General features: G+C 41.0%; 2 protein-coding genes across 2 annotated transcripts in view; both read right to left on the bottom strand.

Moving 5' to 3' along the window:
• Window positions 1-5,060, bottom strand: part of PKD1L1 (polycystin 1 like 1, transient receptor potential channel interacting) — a 113,586-nt gene extending 108,526 nt beyond the window's left edge. Inside the window, 2 exon segments of the mRNA XM_049777515.1 lie at window positions 2,807-2,908; window positions 4,894-5,060. Coding sequence (XP_049633472.1) covers window positions 2,807-2,908; window positions 4,894-5,060 — 269 coding nt within the window.
• Window positions 5,061-9,616: 4,556 nt separating this feature from the next.
• Window positions 9,617-21,944, bottom strand: HUS1 (HUS1 checkpoint clamp component). Its single transcript, XM_049776278.1, has 8 exons — window positions 21,863-21,944; window positions 20,501-20,628; window positions 20,043-20,219; window positions 18,325-18,432; window positions 16,257-16,331; window positions 13,458-13,557; window positions 12,054-12,173; window positions 9,617-10,230 (listed from the first exon to the last, which is right to left on the bottom strand). Exons 1-8 carry the CDS (start codon window positions 21,912-21,914, stop codon window positions 10,148-10,150), a joined length of 843 nt encoding a protein of 280 aa, XP_049632235.1. The 5' UTR covers window positions 21,915-21,944; the 3' UTR covers window positions 9,617-10,147.
• Between the last annotated feature and the right edge of the window lie 1,539 nt (window positions 21,945-23,483).

Consider the following 23,483-nt stretch of genomic DNA (forward strand, 5'->3'; position numbering starts at 1 on the left):
CTCAACTATCAGTAACTTTTAAACTACAGTTCTCCACATTAAAAAAAATCTTTTAAGGTACAGTATCCTTACACGAAAATAAAGTTAAAGCAAACTAGACAGGTAGAAAGAAAACTGTCAACCATTAGAATCTGTCCTAGTAGAAATCATCTTGAATGGCTGATAGCATAATATCTTCCCTTTAGATGTGGTGTGTGTGTGTGTGTGTTTGTGTGTGTGTGTATGCATGTATGGGCATGTGCATTCATGATAGCATCCTAGCTAAGATACACATATATGGAAAGCATGGTTCTAATCTTGAGTTAGACTCACAGACTCACTCACTATCCCTTTTTTGTTTTCTCCAGATGTGAAGTTATTCTTATACTGATTACTGTTACCATAAACCCTCAAGAGAATGTCCAACAGTCTTACCATCACCTCCAAAGTAAAATCTACATATCCTATATCGTTGGCTCCTTAGTGTGGAATAGGAGAGAACACAGCACAATGAGATTTAAGCACATTAGCTATTAAGGGTTCTCTCACTCTCCTCTGTAGCAGTGCATATATGACTTCTTGAGATGATGTGTATTTCTGAACACTGCATTGAGACCATGTGCACAGAAAAGCTTGGGTTATATTTGTGATGTGGGAGATTGGTATAGCTATACAGCCAAAGCAGATTCAATTGCACACATGGTCCCCTATAATCTGTGTACCAGTACACATAATCCCAAGAGCCTGCTAGCATTATGCTGTTGTTCATCTCTCCATATCCTGTTTCCTGATCCTGGAGTGAGCTGTGATGTGTCTCTGGAGAGCCTGGGGCCTAAGAATGCTGCCCTGGTATCCAGTAGGTAGATCAGGTTCTGGAAATTTTGAGAGAGACTACATGGATCTGAGTGTGCCTTCTCCTTTCTAGCCTCCAAGAAGGCATTCTCTTCCTCATCACCCAGGTTTCTCAGTCTAAAGACTTGAGGGTTTTGTCTTTTCCATCTGTTCTAAAGAAATCTTTTAAAGATAGAAGAAAATTGAATCCTTAATATTTTGCCTTCTCATTACCTGCTCTTGCACTTGTTAATAAGTTGTTAGAAGCATTATTTTGCCAAGGAAACCACAACTAGCAAAAATAAGAAAAAAAAAATTCAGAGGCCAGGATGACCAATCTCCTATGCTGAATCCTGGAAATAACTTGGTCTTATCACTGTAGCCCAAAATGGCTGATTCTTGTTTTATTCTAATTGCAAGTACTGCTCACACCTTGGTGCTATGCATATCATAGATTGTCATGTGCATATCACATCAAATTGTAAGGGATCACCTTTTGTCCTTAAACAGAAAAAGGTATATTGACCAGTTGTGTTATCTTATTTCATTTGCTTTTTTGGGCCACACCCTGTGATGCTTAGAGGTTACTCCTGGTTATGCACTAAAAAATTGCACCTGGCTTGGGGGGCCATATGGGACGGTGGGGATCAAACCGAGGTCCATCCTTGATCAGCTGCGTGCAAGGCAAATGCCCTACTGCTGTGCTATCGCTTCAGCCCAGGGTTATTATCTTTTTAAAAACCTATTTATATGTGGTGAATTTTATACCTAGATTCACAAAATAAGCCATTGTGATTAGTATCAAGATCTTTTTAAAAAATTATTTTATTGAAACAATTGAGATCTACAGAGTCCTTCATAGTTGAATTTCAGATATACAATGCATCAGGGCTCTTCCCACTGACAGAGTCAATGTCCCTCCACCAATGGATCCAGAGTGCATCCTTACTACCACCCTTTGTCCCCTGGCCTGCCAGTATAACAGGCCCCTTTAAGTTTAGATTGTTTAAGACCTCTCTTTTCTTAAGACATGGTCTTTTGCTGACACAGACACTAGGTGATCTGGTTTGCAGAAATATAAGATTAAACTGATATTCTCTACTATGAAGTTAGGCTTAAAAAATGTTGAGGAAATGGGTTATTTTCTATAAATAGGACTGTGTTTGCTAGTGTTTGTGAATGTGAATTGTGCTTGAATATTTGTTAGACTATTTAAATGGGTGCTCATATTTTAGTTGTAGGGAATATACTTATGTGTGCAAATATATAGTGACATTGCTCACATACTATATGTGTATTTATGTGATACCTAATAACTTGTGAGCACATGTGCTCTTTGTCCCCTCCCAATTCTCTCCTTTTCCATCACATGACCCCCACAATCTATTAATGATTAGAATGCCTTCTTTCACATTTTTTCTCATCTTTGAAACAACAGGAACTTCAGAACAAGAGCAGTACCACCAACTTGGTTTGCAAGACACAGATCAAACTTTTTAAGGATGTAGGCAGTTTGTGGAGAATGAATGTTCCCACTCAGCACAGAATCCAGCCTCCTAGCTTACCCTATTGGGCATTGGGGGCCCACACCCTTGAGTGTCACTGGGGAGACTCATGAAAAATCTGGAGCCAGGAATCCCCCCAAATTTATGGGAATGTCTTTCAGGGGATGTCACCTCAAGTAATGACATGAAGGACCAGAGATCCCAGATGCCTCTACATAGTTCATTCCTTTGTAGTTGGAAAAATGACCTCTAGAGGAATTTCTTCAATTAACACAAGATTGTCATTATCTGGACTTAAGTTGCTGGCAGTTCTTAGGCTGGGCATGAAGGTCCAAAGCAGAGATGGCCATTCTCTGAGCCATATCATAACTTGGTTCCTTGGCAACTCACTTAAGACATATCTACCCAATCAGTGGCATTTCCAATTTGTAAGAAAATTTTGTGCATAGTTTGACAGCTTATCCCATTCCCTGAGAACAGCAACAACTCACCTTTCTGGGCCATCAAAAATGTCTTCAGAGGACTCCACCATTCCTGGGACCAATGTCTCTCCTGGTGGGAGTTGGTCATAGTCGCTGCAGGCAACTGGCCAGCTCACTCCAAAATGTCCCAGAAGACAGAATAGATGAGCTTATGCCTTCAACATTTACACTGTTGAGCCCCTAGTTTTAGGATGCACGCACCACACATACACACACAAACTGACAATATTTTCCTGATCCATCTTTTACCTAATATTTTAAGAAGCTCCTCTTAATAAGTGTGTTTTAAGAATGGGAGGTTGTATCTGCCTAAAATATACTACCACTTGAAGGGAAATGGGAGTAATAAATTAAAATAAAACATTTATTTATTTATTTATTTGTTTTGGGGCCACACCCAGCAGTGCTCAGGGATTACTCCTGGCTCTGTGCTCAGACATCTCTCCCGGCAGGCTTGGGAGACTCTGTGGGATGCTAGGAATAGAACATGGGTCTGTCCCAGGCTGGCCACATGCAAGGCAAACACCCTACCGTGTGTTATCGCTCTAGCCTGGGAGTAATACATTTAAACTGCCTATAATTACAGGAAGGTATGTATGTGTATAACCACATTAAGGAGGCCAGCTTCTCTGAGAAAGTGCTCAGAGGATAGCGAAAAAGCATCTGTGCTGAATTAGCCTTTCCCTAGAGTCAACTCCAGTTGACTCTATAATTCACTCTCCTCATTTGGCATCAGGCTGAGATGTCAAGATAAAATATATTCATTCTCTTTAAAGAATGTATTTCCCAATTCTTCTACCAATATATGGATTTTAACAGAGCTTACAAAACCTTTGTTTTCACTAGAAACTGAAGATATTTTTTTTCTCTCTGCTCCAGACTTGTTTATGGCTATTTCTACAAGAAAGTAACACTAGGCAAGAGGATCCACTTTCTGGCACTGCTTGGTCCTAAGACTAAATTCAGGCATATTTGTTTCAAACCTTTTTCTAGAATTTTGTTGCTGACATGAATAGGCAGGTGAATAAACAGCCCACAGCCCCTGCTGATCTTCAGTTCTGCTGTTTGCTTTCACCCTGCTCAGACTTCTTTGCCTTGAAATTTCACACCCTATATGGTCAGGTCTGTTTTCCTTCCCACTGTGCTTGTTGGGGTGGGGGACCGTCAAGATTTTGAGAAATGTGCATTTTCCAGTTTGTTCTTTAAAATAATGTGTACCTATTTAAATTTTAACCCCAATCCTTCTTGTTAGCAAACTAAGTCTCTTCTGTAAGTTAAGCACAGTTGTTTGCTTTTGACAGGAGAGATGCAATTTCATCACTGCCAGTAAAGCTTAAACAATCCCCTATGCAGTAGAGCTTCCAAGGATCGAAGTGGAGAAACTGCCCTTTCTGAGCTTTTATTATGAGGTTAGGATCTAAATGTTTAGTTTTGGATTAGAGGGAGAGGATATTAAAGTTGTAACTCAGAAAATTTGGGCACCCAAAACTGAGTATTGATAACTAACTCTAATAATGCTTTTGGTAGGCAAGGAATTTAATTTCTCAGGTCTGAAATCAAAGCTCCAGGGAGGCTGGTGCCTGACTCTCAATGATATACACCTGACATTTCTTGTTTTTATTTTTTCTTTAAAAACACAAGTTACAATACTTTAATTGTTTTTCATTATTTTTTAAAAAATATATAAATATTTAAGCACCATGATTACAGCAAATTCGTACTTGTTTCAGTCATAAATAGAATACTCCCCCTTCACCAGTGTGTGTCGGGGTCATTTATTCCTCAACTCACTGCAATTTGGTTTCCACTCTTAAAGAGTTCTGTTTTCAAGCTACTGTAAATACTTAAATTTCAACGTCATTGTGGGAAATAATATCTTCCTTTGCAAAATACTTTTTGTGGATTGACATTTCATTTCCTAACCAGTAACGCTTCGATAGCTTTAGTGCTCAAAGGCACTTCCTATTTTTAGATACTATTATATCTTCTGCAACTTCCACCCTACACCCACTCAAGACTCGGTGTATGAGCAGATTTTAATTACTAAATCGCAAAAAATATGGGGAGCTACTTACAATCTGTCTATAGAAACTCACCTTCCTTTGAGCTGATCTTTGGGATGGATAGTACCAAGCAGAAGAGCAGAAAATGGACGAGCATCCTCCAACCAGCTCCCATGCAGATGACTCTCAAGGGGTCTACAACTCAGCACCCCAAAGCAGGTATTCAGAGTGTAGATAGAAGCAACAGGGCCAGCCTCCATAAGGAGGTCCTTCTGCCCAGGGAGGGGGCAGGTAGCCTGTCATGCTCATTAGCACAACCAGTCAGCCAATCAGGTATCTAAAGAAACATTCTGTTTCCTAAATAGTCCCATGGTCCTAAGCCCTCCTTCTGGTCTGCTTCCTCTTAGGTGATTCCATCTAAAATGGTCTAATCTGTAAGGATGTGTGTGAATCTGACACTACTTTGGTAGCTCCACTGAAGTAAATGTAAATTTGCACGATTGATATATCAGGGCACTCATAATGGTCAATATGGCTTTTGTTCTTGGGTCACACTTGGTGCTCAGGGTTTACTCTTAGTGCTGTGTTCAGAAATTACTCCTATAAGCTTGGGGAACCATATGGGATGCTAGGGATCAAACCTGGGTAAGTCCTACCCGCTGTGCTATCACTCTGGCCCTCGTCATGGATATTTTAAAAGTCATTTTCCAATTTGGAGCAAACAGAAGTTTACACATGGAACTAAAGAAAGCAAATGTACCTTACACAATTCATAAATAACCAATGACCAAATAAATAATAGCATCCACTTTCCCCATAAATCTCCATTTTTCTTATTGGTCTCAAAATAATTCACTTTTTTGTAATTTTGTTTTGGGGCTATAACAGACAGTCCTGGAGGGTTTACTCATGGTAAGGTGCTTGAGATATCATGCAGTATCAGAGACCAAACACGAGTCTCCTGTATGCAAAGAATGTGTTCAGCCCATTGAGGTCCCTTGTTGATTCCTTATTATTTATCCACTGTTGAAACCTAAAGGTAAGTTGATTTCCAAAAGCTGCAAATCCTTTGGTGGGATATCCGTTACCTCATTTTTCTCCCATCTTTCCGTCAACCTTTCCTTCACTATGCAGTTTGGCAGAGTAATTTTCACTGAAGGGACACAATGATGACCAGAGGAGAAATAATTTTGCCACAGAAAAGGATCTGATAATTATTTTTATTTTTTATCAAAAGTACATTATGAGCAAGAAATTAACATAGTTACACATGTCTTTGCCTTGTTCCAATTATTAAAAAGCACAAAATACACATCTTCTAGAAAGAATTTGAATAGGTTCCATAATGTTTTATAATGTGATCTGTGAGTATCACCAAAGCCCTGCTTGCTGATGTTACTTTCATTCTTTCTCCTTCGAATTCACTGAGTAAGCACATTATTTGATATAGAGGTTGGTACTCATAAAACATGGGTAAAAAAAGCTCCCTTTTCTGGGGGGGGGGTGAAGGAGGCACACAATAGTACTCAGTGGCTCTGATCTCCTGACAGGCTTGGGAGATTCCATGGGATGCTGGGATTCAAACCTGGGTCAGCTGCTTGCAAAGGCCCTCTCCACTGTACCATCACTTTGGCCACAAGGGTAAGTTTAATTCCATCTAGATAGGCCATACAAGTTACATCCTGTATTTGTTACTTAAAGGCAGATGCAGGATACAACTCAAGATCCCCAGCACTGCTCCTTTGAATTCAAGAGTTGGAAGCAATGACTATTTTTCCTGGTTATTGCAGGATGTAAAGGGAGGTTCACCTATTTCAATTAGGAATCAATCAGACACCAAACACTCACACTGAACATATCACTGATCTCACAAGACTGCAGCCTGCTCAGAAACTAAACCCAATTTAATAGAAGCTTTTTCAAATGGCATTCAGAAGAGGGGTGGTTCAGTGGGGTCAGAGAAAGAAACGACATACTCTGTCTCCTTGAAACAGACCATAGTTTTCTGGTACTATTGTTGATCAACTTCTTCAACCCACCCAGAAATACTGAATTTCCTTTCTAAGCCGGATGCTGCCTAACAATTTTAAACTCTTATGGCTGAGTTTGCAAGGCGGCACTGACCAACTGCTGGCAAGTACACACACAAGAGGAACAGTTTCACATCTACTTTTGTTATTGTTTACACGATTTACGGAAGTGCCTTGTGAGTTTACTACGGGAAGTCATATTTCCCTTCACTGGCTTGTAGTTAAGTGACATAGTTATCTTTCCTAGAAATTTCTCTTCTATCACCCATCACCTCCCAACTCCTACACCAAGCCTAAAACCTAATACTTACTCCTCTCACTCAAACAACAACAACAACAACAACAACAACAACAACAAAACACCACTAGTCACACACAGATTTCACCTCGTTTCTGTTAGGTTCATGGTTATTATATACTGATGCAGACAGTACTATGAACCTATTTTGGTCATTAATGTTTTGTTCCCAGTAAGTTAATACATAAATACATTGTAATAAAATATAGTACTCTGACAAAAATTATTCTTAAAAACTTTTCCATGTACAAAATTTAAATGGAAGACAATCCCATCAAAAAGAGGGGAGCAGAGATACACAGGAACTTCCTAAAAAAAATAAAGATAGTCAAAAGGGACATGAAAAAAAATGCTTCACATCACTAATCATCAAGGAGATGCAAATCAAAGCAAAAATGGGATACATCTCAACTGTCACAGAGACTGGCACACATCACAAAGAACAAGACCAGTGGTCAGCAACCTATGGCTCGAGAGCCACATGTGGCTCTTTACACTTCTAATTTGGCTCTTCTGTGTGCTGGGCGGCCGCTCCAGGAGTCAGGACTCCGCTCCTAGCCTCTGTCAGTGCGCACCCTGTGTGCAGCCCCTGAGCCTGCCAGGAGTGATTTCTGGGCATAAAGCCAGGAGTAACCCCTGAGCGCTGCCAAAAAAAAAAATGTGGCTCTCAAAATAAATTTCAATCGTGGTTTTGGCAAGATTTGGCTCAGTTGAAAAAAAAAGGTTGCCGACCACTGAACAAGACCAACCGGATTCTCATCTACTGCTGAAGAGTATTGACTGGTTCAGCCTTTGGGGAAAACAATATTGTTTTTTTTTAACACTTTCCTATAAAAACCTAGAAATTGAGCTTTCCAGCAGATCCAGCAATACTGCTCCTAAGAATATGTCCTAGGGGCCCCAAAACATAATGTAGAACAGCCCTCTGCACTTCTATGTTCACTGCAACAGTATTCACAATAGCCAGAATCTGGAAACAACCCAAGTATGCAAAGAACTGGTGAGTGGATAAAGTAACTGTGCTACACCTACACATTGGTATACTATAAAGCTATTAGGAAAAATGAAATCATAAAATTTGTTAATATATGGATAAATATGGAAAGTATGCTAAATGAAATGAGTCAGAGGGAGAGGGATAGATGCATGGTAATCACACTCATTTGCAGGATATCACAAAAAATATATATATGATAAACCTTCTGTTAGGCCTTTAATGAGTTAATTGGTGATTCAATGATTTTCAAACATATACTTGCTACTGAACCTTTTCTTTCTCTTCCATCTTGTTAGTTTCTTTATTTTTTTTTAATAACTTTGCCTTTGTTCTTCCTGAAACAAATGTATTATGATCAATTGGGTCAACTATGTGATATATTTCCTTTAAATAAATTTAAAAAAAAATAGAAAAAATATAGTATGAGAACACCCAAAGGCAACAGATATGGGGGGAGAGCTCAGGAGCGGGAATTGCAGTTAGGACAAAAAATGAACCACAATGACAGTATATTTGGAAATAATTCCTTTGGACAAAAGGAGGAAAAGGGATATGTATGAAACCCTTTCAGTAACAATACTGCAAATCACAATGCCTAAAATGAAGAAAAAGACACCAAGCTCCAACAGGAAGTAACGGCTACAGATTTGTCTTAGTTCACCCGTCCTGGGCTCATACCTGTGTCATTTGCAGGAGGGAGGGTGAGGGGACTACATGAACTACAGTTCCTCAACCCTTATCAAATGTCCAAGCCATCAAATTGCAGTTCTATAAATACTGGACCGTGTAGTCACACATACCTGGGCAACACCTCAAAAAATTCACAGTAGTGCCAGCCCAGTAGTAGGACAGGAAATCTGATGGGGAAGTTCCATAAAAATCTACAAGCTCAGTGAGCCTGAACAGTAACTTAGAAGGCTTAAGAAGCACAACTGCAGCCCAGTAAATCCTTAGGCACTGACTTCAGTAACACCATGTAGAAAGATAATAATCACTTCAAACTGACCTGTGTTGATCTAAGTTTTAATAATTCATTTGCTTTTGTGTTGTAACAGACAATATGAAGTAAATTTGTTTGTACCAGCATGAAGGCAGGCTATGATGGTGGGTGGGAAATTGGGGGCATTGGTGAAGAGAGGTCACACTGATGGTGGGATTGATATTTGAACATTTAAGGCTTGAAATGACCGCACTGTTAACAACTTGGTAAATTGGTGTTATAAATAAAAAGAAGAAAGAAAATATGAACTTTCCTGGAGGAGGGAGAGAAAATGAGAGAAAATGAGAGAAAATGAGAGAGAGAGAGAGAGAGAGAGAGAGAGAGAGAGAGAGAGAGAGAGAGAGAGAATGACAGAGGCAGGCTGATGGAGGGGGAGGGTAACTGAAAATGAACACTGATGAAAGGATGGATGTTAGAACATTCTATGACTGAAATTCAATCATCAACAACTTTTTATACTGTATCTCATGGTGATTCGATTAATCTTTTTTTTTTAAATAAAAAAAGAGCAATGTAGGGACTGAAATAATAGTACAGTGTTAGGGTAGTACCTTGAATGATCAATAAGGGCTCCATCTCTGGCACCCCACAAGTTCCTCTAAACCCACAGGAAGCACCAGGAAGTGTAGAGCCGGGAGTAGACCTGGAATACAGCCAAGTGTGATTACGCCTCACCACCAACACCCCAAAAATGGCACTGTATAGAAATAAGGTGGGTTGAAGAGGTAAGATAGTGGGTAAGGCACTTGTCTTGCATATGGCCAATTCCCTGTTCAATGCATGGCACTGCATATAGTCCCCTAAGCACCAGCAGGAGGGATCTCAAAGACCAGAGCCTGGAGTAAGCACTGAACACAGGTGGATGTGGCCCCATAACAACAACAACAAAAATTGTAATGGTAAGGTAAGTGAAATGTATAGGATTCATCTGTAGTATGAACACAACTGACTTAGGACACATCACTGTGTTGCTTCTCCAGTATATGACAAAGCTCTCTGTTTTCCCCAAGTCTAAGTTGGTTCTATGATAAAGCAGGGATGAAATACTGCAGGGAAACATCTTCAAGGAGCAAATCAAAATGAACCATCTTGTTATTCACAATATCTAGGGAGAGAAGAAGATACATCACTAGAAAGGCCCGTTCCAGCACATGCTATCATTCCTATTAAAGCTTTCTGTCTCATTCTGACAGTCTTTTCTCCAGAGGCAAGTAGACTGTGATTCCTCTGCTTTGATTATAGTGACACTGAACAAAGCACCCAGTTCAGGTCGACTCACCAAAACGTAGAAATGGAGAGGAAAAGAAAGGAAGCAGCTGAGGGCCAGCCCTGCTAGAAACCCCCAAAGCAAACTTTCGGGTACCCACAATGTTAATGCCTCAAATGACTGGTCCCAGGAAAAAGCAGATTCCTGTCACTGGGCTACCTAAGCGTGCTCAAAACAGTCCAGCGTACATGTTTCACTTTCTACCCATGATAGCTGGGTCAAAATATAGAGTAAACATAGAGGGGAGAATAGGGAAATGGGAGAATGGGGAGAGAATGTGCTAGAACTCCTCTCTGGAAAGACTGACTGGGATCTGATGATAATGGTCCTGCATCCAGGGCTATGGCCACTAAATTAGGACAGATGCTGCAAGGGCATCCCAGGGGTAAAAGAGCTTGTTCTACACATGCTCAGCTTCTAAGGGAAATTGAGTCAAGCCCATATAGAGCCAAGTGGCAAAGAGAAACAGTGGACCAAAACCTGGCTATGGAGAGGCTAGTCACAAAAGAGCAGGAGACAGAAGGGATCAGAGGACAAGCAGAAAAATGCTCCCAAAGTGTACCTGTGAACTAAAGGTGGTAGGTAGTGAGGGAATCACAAGAATGTACAGCTAAACCTGAAGCATTCATGACAGAAAAGGAGGTTTGGGTGCTTCAAGAAAAAACACAAGGATTATGTCACAATTTGACTGATTCGTATTTTTTTTTTTGGTTTTTGGGTCACACCCGGCAGTGCTCAGGGGTCACTCCTGGCTCCATGCTCAGAAATCACTCTTGGCAGGCTCAGGGGACCATATGGGATGCCGGGATTCGAACCAATGACCTTCTGCATAAAAGGCAAGCGCCTTACCTCCATGCCATCTCTCCAGTCCCTGGTTCATCTTTTTGCTATTCAAGTTCATCTGTCACCATATGAAATCTTACCTGTATCAGCATACTCTTCCACTGCAAGCTCACCTACTACTTCCTCAGTAAGGTGAGTGTAGCCCCATTCTAAGCACTCAGACAGCACAAAGAGGGGCTAGTTTAAATAAGGTTTTGTCTGGATCGACAGTCATCCAGGAGCCAGTAAGAAATGCAGATTAGGGGGGCCAGAGAGATAGCATGGAGGTAAGACGTTTGCCTTTCATGCAGAAGGTTATCAGTTCGAATCTGGCTTCCCATATGGTCCCCCCGTGCTAGCCAGGAGCAATTTCTGAGCATGGAGCCAGGAGTTTCCCCTGAGCACTGCCGGGTGTGACCCAAAAACCAAAAAAAAGAAATGCAGATTGGAGGTCCAAACAGAGCCATGAGGTACTCGCACTGACAGTCCCTCACAGTAGCTATACATGAAGGCCTTTGAGGAGTACTACCTTCAAATGGCACTAGCCATTCCATTATCAGCCCTAAAGATCTGGCATCATCTATGCCAAAGTTCTCCAGGATTCAACAGTTACCTCTCCAAAAGAACTAATCTTCCAGCTTCTAATCTCCTCATTAAGGTGCCAGGAGCTGTGTCCTGCTGCATTCCCTGGGACTTAGGAATCCAAAAAGAGTCAAATGCCTCTGCCTGAAAAGACCAGAGTCTGGATGACTGAGCTTATTTCTGTATTTACGTGACTGCACAAGGTTCTGAAAGTATGATATTCTAGATACAAAAAATGAATCCAAACATAAACTTACTGCAGATAGCCCTTGTAGGATTGACTTGCTGTCCAGAGAGAAACTGAAGGAGCTTCTTAATGTCTATGTGAACTTCAGCCATTTGTTCTGGATTTCTGCCTTGAGAAGTGTTTTCTGAGGCTAAAATGATAAGAATGTTTTAAAATACGGTATGTGGGATTAAAAAAATAGCACAGCAGGTTAGAGGACATGTTTTGCATGAGGAGGCTTGGACCTTATCGCTGGTCTCCCTCACAGCACCTAGTAGCACAAATCTCTTAAGTACCACCGGGAGCAAACCCCAAGCACCAAGTCAGGAGGAGCCTTTGAGCACCTCTTAGTGTGACTCAAAAACAAACAAAATAATCTTTGGCTATAACAAGGTACCTAGAGAGAGCAACACAATTTCTTATTTACACAAATTATTTACATTACTACTGGATAAGTATTACAAGATATGATAAAGCGTCAATACTTATAACCCATCCTCTGCTAAGGGAAAAAAACCAACCTGGATCCAGTTTATGCAAATACTATCCAAATCTTCGACATGGATTCCAGTATGTTCCAATAGTAAGTAGGTCCTTACTCTATCAAGCACTTTCCTTATTAAAGTTTCTTGATAAACATAATTGGCCTCTATATTTCCAAAAATGGTCTTTTATATTTACTCGAGAACACAGGCACGTTACTAAAAAACACTTGCTCTTTATCCCTTAACTTCGCTCCCACAAATGCATCTCTCCAGCTAGCTGTTCTAGCGACCCATGAGCTCTTTGACACTTAATTCTAATCCTCTCTGCACACATCTGATCATCAATTCTACAGTCCCTGTCATTGATCATTTTCAATCAAATCTGATCATCTCAGAAGAAATTTGTACTCACTAATCCAACTAATCAATATATTGACTCCATTTGAAGTGAGATACAAAATGTTAAGAGCAGGAACTGAAGAGATAGTACAGTGGGTAAGACATTTGCCTTGTACACAGCCAAATCCAGGTTTGATCCTGGATGGATATATGGTATAATGAGCACCACCTGGCATGATCCCTATGCATGGTATCAGAAGCCCCAAGAACCACCAGCTATGGCACAAGGAAAAAAAAAAAAAAAAAAACAAATGAAAACAAAATGTTTAGAGCATAAAGACTTGAAGAGGCAGAAAAGCTCTTGAAGATTATTTAGCATAACTTCACATTTTCCAAATAAAGAGACCCTGAACCGAGCAATTACCATTTCGTAGAAGAGTTCCTTAGAGTCCTGCAGGCAATCTCCTTTCTAACTGCAGCCACAGGTTACACAAACTCAGTGATGTCTTCTCACCCCAAGAAGGAAACACACACACCAGAATTTCAACCTTTAGTAAGGTGCCTCAGCTGAAACACTTTATTACTCAAAGGCAAAATAACGAAAAACTTACCTACTGGAGGGTTTCCAAGGTCTTTAAAATGAGTTGTAACACACACTATTTCAGTTTCTATTTTCAAGTTCAACTCCCCATTTAGATTAGCTTCAATGATCTGTAAACAGAATATTTTATATAGTCTCAAAAAACAAAACTAAAACCAAACCCAACAACTATGGGCATAATCATAACCAGGTGACCAGGTGCCCCATTAGATCCCAGAATATTCCAAACAGCACCAAGCCCCATGTGGGATTCACAACAGAGAGGTGAGAAGGCCTAATAAGTAGAAACTTAGAAATCCCCTAACGTGCAGTTCTTCAGAATAGAGCTTCCTGCTAGGAAACAGGACCAATGAAGTGAGAATTAGAAGACACCAGGGGTGGAAAAATAGCACAATTTGAAGAGCATTTGTCTATCACACAACTAACATGGGTTTTTATCTCCAACACCCTATTAAGTTCCCTGAGCATTGCCAGGAGTGACTCCTGAGTGCAGAGCGAGGTATAAGCTGGTATATATAAGGTATAAGTGTGACCAAAAATAAATAAATACATACATACATACATACATACATAAATAAATGAAAAACAGAAGAGTCAATAAGAGCCCCTGATAGAACAGTGGGCAATGAGGAGGATGCCTCACTTGTAGCAAATTCACAAGCATAACAGACAGTGTTTTGCGTTTAGACCAAGGGAGAATATGGAAAAGCTCAGAAAGGTAAGAGGTAGCTACACTTCATCATCAGCTCACTGTGACACGGACATTGGAAATGATCACTATGGTCAAGAACTAGATAGTGACATGCATGACACCCCTTAATTCTATGACTACATATGCAGCTATAGAACTGATCACCCAGGATCTTGCCATGATGACTCTTCCTGTACTCTTTATAATAAACCACTTAATATTTCATATTGCACAGAGTTGGATAGATAGTACAGCAGGTATAAAGCATGTCTTATGCCCAACTGATTGGGGTTTGATCCTCAGCAACTCATCTGACAACCCCCCCCCCCAGCCCCACCAGGAGTGATCCCTGAATGGAGAGGAAGGACTAAGTCCTGAGCACAGGACTTTTTTTGTCCCCCCCGCCAAATAAAAAAAAAATTAAAAGAAACAATATTTTCAGACTGTAGCAGCTACTTCATAAACTTTTTAAACACTCCAGAGAAAAGAAAACCAATTCTGATTCTATCTCCTATCTCTGTTACTTTGCTGACTCATTTCCACTGAAAATAAGAACAAACAAAAGAAGCCTTGAGTTAATTGCCTTCTTTTCTCTCCTGGGTGAGTCTGAACCTCTCTGGAGGTAAGCAGACATCCCCAGAGGAAGCTACCAGCCTGGCAAGGAGATCAACAGCAGGTAGCCACAGAAGAACACCAGGAGATGTGCGTGAGAGGCCAACTTAATTGAGAACAAAATCTACAAATATTAATCATGAAATAAAGTCATCTTAAGTACAACAGTTAAAGATCAAGTGTTCTGTGATTTTTCCCCCCCTCTAGGTTTAGGAAACTTTTGCAACTCCAAGATCTTATGGTTAAGAAAGAGGTGGCTGGAATAAAATGATGGTCATAGTTCATAGTTTCTCTTTTCAAGAAGCTAGAGCTCAGCAGGGGCTTGGAGATTAGCAGCAGGCATTTGACTAATTTGCACCAAGAAGAACAGTTTAGTAAAAGAGGTTCTCCCAGCCCGGACAGTGGGAAAGATCAGGAAGTTAGGATGAACCATGAAAACAGCTACGTGCTTTCCAGGGACAGCAGGGAAATGAGAAACCAGGCATGACACAGTGGGATCTTACAGGAGCAGAACCTCACTGTGAGGATTTTTGTTTTATTTTTGGTATTTTGGTGGTCTTGGGGAGATGCAAGGGGAGAGAAAAAAGGAAAAAAATCATTATAACCCTAGCTGTGAATAAAAGATAATGAACACCATTTTCCCATCACTGTCACACACCGCAATGTTTGGAACAGGAGTAGTAGATCTTCACAAAACTGATCAGAAAACTTAAGATTCTCATCTCCTTGGTGAGAGCTGGGAATAAATGGGTGTAAACCAGAATCTCCACCCTGCACCCACCAAACATTCAGCTAACAGCACATTACAAAGGCACTGTCCCTATCAAAAATTCATTAGTACAAAAGGAATGTGATGCTTGTCTAAAACATAAAAAAGCAGGACTGTGAGGCATAGCTCTAATAGGCCGAAAAAAAAAAAGTAAAAATAAGGTGTCTTGGGCTGGAGAGATAGCGTGGCGGTAAGGCGTTTGCCTCGCGTACAGAAGGACGATGGTTCAAATCCCAGCATCCCATATGGTCCCCCGAGCCTGCCAGGAGCGATTTCTGAGCCTAGAGCCAGGACTAACCCCTGAGCGTTGCCGGGTGTGACCCAAAAGCCAAAAGGTGTTAAGGTATATATGAGAGCTCAGTGCAATGAGACATTAAAAACAAGTTTCCTGGGCACTTGAAAAGGCCAATCACTTTTTTTTTTTGGGTGTTTGGGCCACACCCGGCGGTGCTCAGGGGTTACTCCTGGCTCTCTGCTCAGAAATAGCTCCTGGCAGGCACGGGGGACCATATGGGACACCGGGATTCGAACCAACCACCTTTGGTCCTGGATAGGCTGCTTGCAAGGCAGGCGCTGCTGTGCTATTTCTCCGGGCCCGGCCAATCACTCTTAATAAGAAGCCAAGTTCCAAATAAAACCTCAGGCTCTGGTGTGAGTGAGGGCAGGAATTCTCCACCAGGAAAGGCAATGTCTGAACCAGTTACTCCAATTGAACCAATTGCTTTTGAGCAACTTACAAGGTAATTGCTAATGTTCTTCATTTTTTCCACAACACTCTTCATCGTCTTCAGAACTGGTAAATAAATGCTAACCTACAAAATCAATGAGGAAAATGCCAAGTGTGAACAACATTAATGCAGCTAATGGCAAATACTCACAGTCTATTTATGATCTCCATGTATGCTTAGAAACTAGAATCTCCTATTTTAAAATTATCCGAACAAAGTTCTTCTTAAAATACAAAGAGAAAAATGACTGTAATTTAACTAATTCATGCCTGCTTAGGTTACCTCAGTTACCAAGTCCCTGTAGATATTTTTCTGGTTCCAGGAATGAAACACCTTTACATGAGCCCAAGGGAAAAAAAGCTTCAAGAACTAATTGCAGGAGATCATTCTCTGAGGAATGCTCAGAGCAGAGCCTTCTCCTTCTCTGCAAAAGTACTTAAGTAAAAAGTACTCAAGCAAGTCCCTCTACCACCACTCCAACTACTTCTGGATACAGTGAAGGGTTTCCCCAACTAGTCCAATATCTCAAGGTCTTTTTTTGTTTGTTTGTTTGTTTTTGTTTTTGCCCACACCCGGTGATGCTCAGGGGTTACTCCTGGCTATGCGCTCAGAAATCGTTCCTGGCTCGGGGGACTGGTGGACTGAACCCTAGTCCGTCCTAGGTTAGTGTGTGCAAGGCAAATGCCCTACCAGCTTGCGCCATTGCTCTGGCCCCTCAAGCTTTCTTTTGGCAAAAGTTAAGTAAATATTCTATCACAGCTATTTCCAAAATGCCTTCTTTAAATTATGAATAACAGGGGTCAGAGTGATAGCACAGCAGGTAAGACATTTGCCTTGCACACAGCTGACCCGAGTTCAATTCCAGCATCCAATACGGTCCCCTGAACCTGCTAGGAGTAGTTTGTGAGCGCAGAACAAGGAATTACCCAGAACAACACTAGGTGTGGCCCCAAAATAAAAAAAATACTCATTGCATCAAGTTGACTTTTTTTTTTTTAAAGATTCCTATCATGAGATTGAGACACACAAACCTGGATTATTACTCACTGCAGAGAGGAGCAGATCCAGTTCTAAACCCACACCTATGTCGAAGAAGGCATCACTCATAGGAGAGAGGACATGTTTCTAAAGCAAAACTTTGTCTTATTTCCCCCTTTGGGCTTACTCCTGCTCTGTGCTCAGGAATAACTCCTGGAGATACTTGAAAGACCATATTGAGTGCTAGAAACTGAACCAGGAGAAAGGGGGGAAAGAGTACTGCAACAAGCAAATTTTTGAAAATTATCATATCTCCAATGAGGTGAAAATTATATCTCCAACGAAGCAATTGAAGAAGATTTAAGTCGTTGTTGCTAGTTGACCACTCTGATAATTCATTTGTTTCTGAACACTAGTGGTTTCAGAGAAACTTTAGTATCTAAATTGGTATATTCCAACAGGGGTGATAATATTAAACAATTCCAAGCATTATTGCTGATACTGTGGCTTTTGTGTGGCATGGTTTCCACCGCCAGTCCTTCGGGATGTTTGAAGGTTGGAAATGAGGGGTGTCTGCAATTACTTCAAAAAAGTCCTGGTAATACCAGCTCAAATACCAGCATACCTGGAGTTTGGTCAGACTAGAGGAGTGGTGAAGCCAGGCCATTGGCAAAGTGGCTATGAGTGTGTAATTTTCACTTTATCCAATACTGTTTTAAGAAGCTTTATGTAAATAGAAAGCAAAATTCCAATTTATTTCCTTTAGCATGCTTTAAAATTTCAAGTATCACTTCCTTTATAGCTTGCAAATAAAAATCTATCAATTTGCAAATGAAGTCTACAAGGAGCCAGAAAAATAGCTAAAATGGCTGAGAACATGCTTTGTGGCCTTGGTTTAATCATGTCATCATAAGGTTCCTCAAGAACTGCCAGGAGTGATGCTTGAGCACAGAGCTCTGTCAAATGGCATTTGCCCCAAATCCAATAATAACAACAATAACGACATCAATAATAATAATGTAAAATATACTGCACAACTAAAATTCAAAAATTCAAATCATGTTACTGTGATGTGCCCAGGGATCCAGGCATCATTTACCTCAGAAGCTGGTATCGCAGGTTCTTGCAAATCCCTCCACAATTTTCTAGGAATAACCTTTATGGGAATATCATGTGTCACAATGCGACTACTGTTCAACACAGATAACTGCAAAAAAGAAGAATTTTTAAATGTTTTTATAGTGTTGTATTAAAAAAAAAAAAAAAAAGCTAAAAGACAACAAAATAAAGCTGTAACTCCAACCTCAGTGAAAGAGTCTCAGTTCACCCATCAAAACCCATTTAGCATCCCAAGCACCACCAAATGTGGCCCCGATAACCTCTAGGCCGAGCACCATCAAATCCCAGACCCAAGTGCTAAACTATCTTAGCCTGGGTGGTGGATTAAAGCTGGGAGCAGTCTGTGGGCCCCCAGCACTGCTTGGAAGCCCTATCCTCACCCAATCAATACAGTACATAGTTATGGAATGCTCATTAAGTTCTGTGTCATATTAGAACCTGGAAAGTATGATTGATAAGACTAGGTCTCTAAAGTTCTAGTGAAACAAACAGATCAATAATAATAATAAAAAAAAACAATAAAACTGTGAATTACATTTAGGGTACGCAGCTTTGAGGGAAGTAAAGTGAAGTGACCTGATAAGCATGTAGAAAAGTTCCTAAATGGGAGCTCAAGAAAGGCCTCTGTCGTGATGTCTTAGATGCACAATTCAAAAATCAGCTGTGGTGAGATGAGGAGGCCAGTATTCCAGCAGAGGCTAACAGCCTAGATAAAACCACTCACTATGCTTAAGGACCCAATTAAATGTGCATGTTATTCATTCAAAGTGTTGTGCATCCACATTGCTAATAAAGATAACACGATGTTTATGTCCAAGGGCTTTTCTGACATACATAACAAAAATATCCTACAGTTAGGGACAGAAAAGTATTAATGCAAATATCTTGCTTTTCTTTGGCAAATAAAAAGACTTGCCAACCTTCTATTGTAACACAGAACACTAACTCCTAGAACTGCTTGAGGCACTATAAAGTTAAGAAACTGAGGAAATCTGTTCCACAGAAACTAATACTAGTGCCCACCTAAAGCACAAAACACATATAAATAAGAGGTGCCAGGATCAAGAGAAGTCATCACGAGAAAAAGCATTAGCTAAACATCAAAGGTAGACAAGGCTTCAAAGAATGACAAGAGATCCAAGTGAAAATCCCAGCATCATGCTGCTCTGAGAGGAGGGGAAGAACAGACGACAGACAAGGAACCACTCAGATGATAATAGTCTGCAATTTGGTCACAACTGAAGGGCTTTGAACACTATGTTAAGAATCATGAACTTCATTCATTTAGCAGTCAGAGTATTGTACAGGAATATACGTGTGTACATTTTGAGGAGAGCTATTCATTAAATTCATAAAGCAGTTGCATGGAAAATAAATGAGTTAATTTAAGGTACTACAGTAGATAAGGAGGAAGAACATTTTAAAGGTAAAAATGTATAGAAATGTGATTTCAAGACAAGGCAGATAGACTTATTAAAAGAAACAGATAAATGTAGATTTGAAAAGACGACACAAGAAAAAGCCTATTTACTAATCATGCTATTTCAATAATAACTAACTCCAGTGGAAAACAAATACTTGCCTTCGTGTATTTCCTTTTAATAAAAACCAATGAGGTTTCCACAGTGTTCAAAATCCTGAAATTAATGTGTTCTATTATTTTCTGAGAAGTTTCATATAGGGTCAGTTACAACTTACCAACTCTATAGAGAGAGTGAGACAGGGAAAGTGCTTATTCGTCAGTTTTATTTTCAAGGCTCTAGCATTCTGAGCAGTTTTCAAGGCTCGGGACAAATTTTCAGATGTGAGTTCTAAATAAATTTCATTGTTTTCTGCAGAGACACCTTCCATTTGAAATTCACTGAAGAAGTTCTCCTATGGAAGAAAAGTTGGGAGGGGAGTCACATTTGCCCTTTCAAATGACATGTTGGGGGAAGCAAAATCACAGTGATAGGGTATTTGCCTTGCATGCGAACAAACGGGGACCCATCTGGGTTCAATTCCCTGCATCCCATATGGTCTCCCAAGCCTGCCAGGAGCGATTTCTGAGTGTAGAGCCAGGAATAAGTTCTGAGCGCCTTCAGTTGTGACTCAACCTCCCCTTCAACAAATGACATCTGGGGAGTTTTCCGATCTCTTCGGATCCAGCTGCTCACCTGATCCAGTTCACACCACATACTGACTCCTCCAGCGGCCAGTTTATCCCAGAGGATGAAATTCAACTTGTCAGGACTGATGCGCAGGGTACAGGTTTTGGCCAGCTTGGCTATCATGTTACTGACCCCTACAGCAGAAGATTAAAGAAGTTACTATAAGAAGTTCCAGAAAGTTCCACAAGCACCCCAGAAGCCAGTGGATTTTGCAGAACTTCTAGTTCTGAAAGGAATGAACTTGTAATGAAAATTGAAAATTTTAAAATCTGATATGAAACTCTCTTGCCTGGGTTGTTTTACTTCCGTTTCATTTTTAACTAGCCGTATGTTATTTTTCTTTAGCTGCCTGCCTACGTATTTTTTATCTGCTGGGTTACAGGTGCTGCCTGCCTGCTCCTGGCTCCCCCTCCCCTGTTTCCTGCGTTTTAGGAGCTGCTCCTGTGTGGCCCACCCACTATAAAGTCTTATAATTTGAAATCTTCTTATCTCCCACCCTCAGACGCAGTTCTCCCACGTCAGTGCTCATTCCTGTTTCTTTTCAAGATTGTGCTTTAACGATAAGAATGCGGCTGTCCACCTAAAGTTCTGTATAAAAGGAGACTGGTTTAGGGTCTCGGGGTCCGCAAACCTCTTCTCGGCTACGAGAACGTTTTCGGACCCTGAAAGGTCAGATAATAAACAGAACTCGCTTGCATTATTACTGGATTTGAGTCTTTTTCATTACTCTGCGCTGGGCAGCTGGAGAGCGGGTTATCCGGACCTACAGTTCAACATGGTGCAACGTCTGAGAGGCACCTCTGCAAGAAATGTTAAGGTTAAATCCTTGCAATATATAAACATCAGTAATTCCCTGCAAAACCCTTTATAACAGCTTCTTGGGGCCTCAAACTGGGCCATGCACATAGCTAGGGTTGCTCTAAGGATGCCCAGGCTCAGAAGGGACCAGGCCCCAATGCACAACCTCATTAGGTAGGTGCAACATCAGTGTAATGTCAGCGTGGACATGTCGGGACAGAAGGACCAGAGGAGCCAGAATAGTGACATCTGCCATCGATGAAGCTCGCCTTGGCTGGTTCTTGAAAGGACCCAGCATCCCGGGCTTTTTGGGGGGGCGGATGGGGAAGGATGCGCATCCATTAAGCACCTATGCTCAAGGATCTATCGTGAGGATGCTCAGGGGACCCTAAAGCACCGGAAGCGGAAGTGGAGCCTGTCACGTGATCGTCCCCCTCTGCCTGCCGCGGTTTTCCAAATGACTTGCGACTGCTTGATCACCCCGCAAGCAGACTGCAGGCATCACCGAATGCCGGATCGCCTTCCCGGATTCTCCGCTTCAACCGCCCCGCCAAGTTCGGGCCCACTCACGCGTGAAGTGGTTCAGACAAGCGGCGTCCACGATCCTCGCGCGAAACTTCATGGCTCTACGTACGCGGGAAGAAGGCGCACGGCGCAGGCGCGGCCGGAAGTGGACGGAGTCCCGTCCTAAGCGCCCCGTCGGAAACGTCGCCGTCCGCCGCCCGTTAGTTCCGCTTTCAGTCCGGAGCTGGGACCTGGGGGCGGAGCCGGGCCAGCTCTGGGGGCGGAGTTTAGTCCTGGGGGCGGAGCCGGGCTCTGGGTTTTGTCATATATTTTTAATTTACTTTATTTGACGAGCATGCATCACATAGTTGACATAGTTGACCTATGTAATACATTTGTTTACAGATCAGTGAGAGAAAAATTACTTTTAAAAGAAAGAAAGATGCCACCCTAGGTTCAGTGCAAAGACCAAGATCACCAACCACAGAAGATGGATTAAAATGACACTGAGGTAACAGAACCTCTAGAACCACAAAGACTGACTTCATCATAAGTCCCTCCTCAGGATCTGTGCAGATACTGAGACCTCTAAACACAGAGCAGAAGTCTTCCACACACCAAAAAAAGAAAAAAAAAAAAAAAAGAAAAAAAAAACACCACCGGGAAAGTAAAGGATCCTGAGCAAAGTCTAGAGTTGATCCCATGACAGTATGCTCCAAGGATGGAGAAACCCCATATTTCTTAGGCCAAGTGAATTCCTTTTCGAATGACCCCAATATTTACTGTGCCAGGGCAGGAGGGAAAAAACAAAAATACAAAAAGCACAAAACCTTGGTTATTTTTTATATAAATATATATATTACCTTCATTTATTATTGTTATTATTATTTTTGATTTACCTATCTATTTTGGTCGATTTCTCTGTTTGGGTGTGATTATTGAAAGTGTTGTCCCCAATTATACTTATTTTTTTTTCTCTTCCTTTCTCTCTTTCGTTATGTGCTATGCCATGTTTCTCAATTCAAGACCATGGCGTGATTTTTGTTTGTCTGTTTTTGTTTTTGTTTTTGTTTGTTTGTTTGTTTTGTCTGTTCTTTGTGGTGCTTATCGATATAGCTGGAGCCCTCACTGGATATTTGACACTTCTTTTGGTACTAGTGGAGTGTTTCACCTTTTTTTTCTCCATCTCCCAAATTGATGATGAGAGCCTTTAGAAGGACTCCGCCCATTTTCGGGGTATTAGACTCTTACCCCAGTTTATTACTTTTCTCTTTTTCAAACAAAACCACGCAACTTGAACTAGCTAGTCCTGCCTCCAGTTAGAGGGGGAAATAAGGGAGGCATCAAGACCAAACAGGTGCAAGACTACTAAGTAGTGGGTTAGATACAGAGGGGACCACATATTCTAGCCGCCCTGGGGTGAGGGAAAAGGAAATGGGAGGTAGGACAGAAACGGAGGTGTAGGGAGGACAATTTGGCGATGGGAATCCCTCCTGATTTTATGTAAATATGTACCTAAAATATTATTGTCAACAATATGTAAGCCACTATGATCAAAATAAAAATTATATTAAAAAAAAAGAAAGAAGAAAGAGAAGAGAAAAATAATGTAGTACTGTGATAAGCAAATTTGTGAAAATTATTGTTATCTCCAATGAGGTCAGAAGTTTTAGTAAGCACTTGTTGC

The sequence above is a fragment of the Suncus etruscus genome, chromosome 7 (genome assembly GCF_024139225.1).
Source record: "Suncus etruscus isolate mSunEtr1 chromosome 7, mSunEtr1.pri.cur, whole genome shotgun sequence".
Taxonomy (NCBI): domain Eukaryota; kingdom Metazoa; phylum Chordata; class Mammalia; order Eulipotyphla; family Soricidae; genus Suncus; species Suncus etruscus.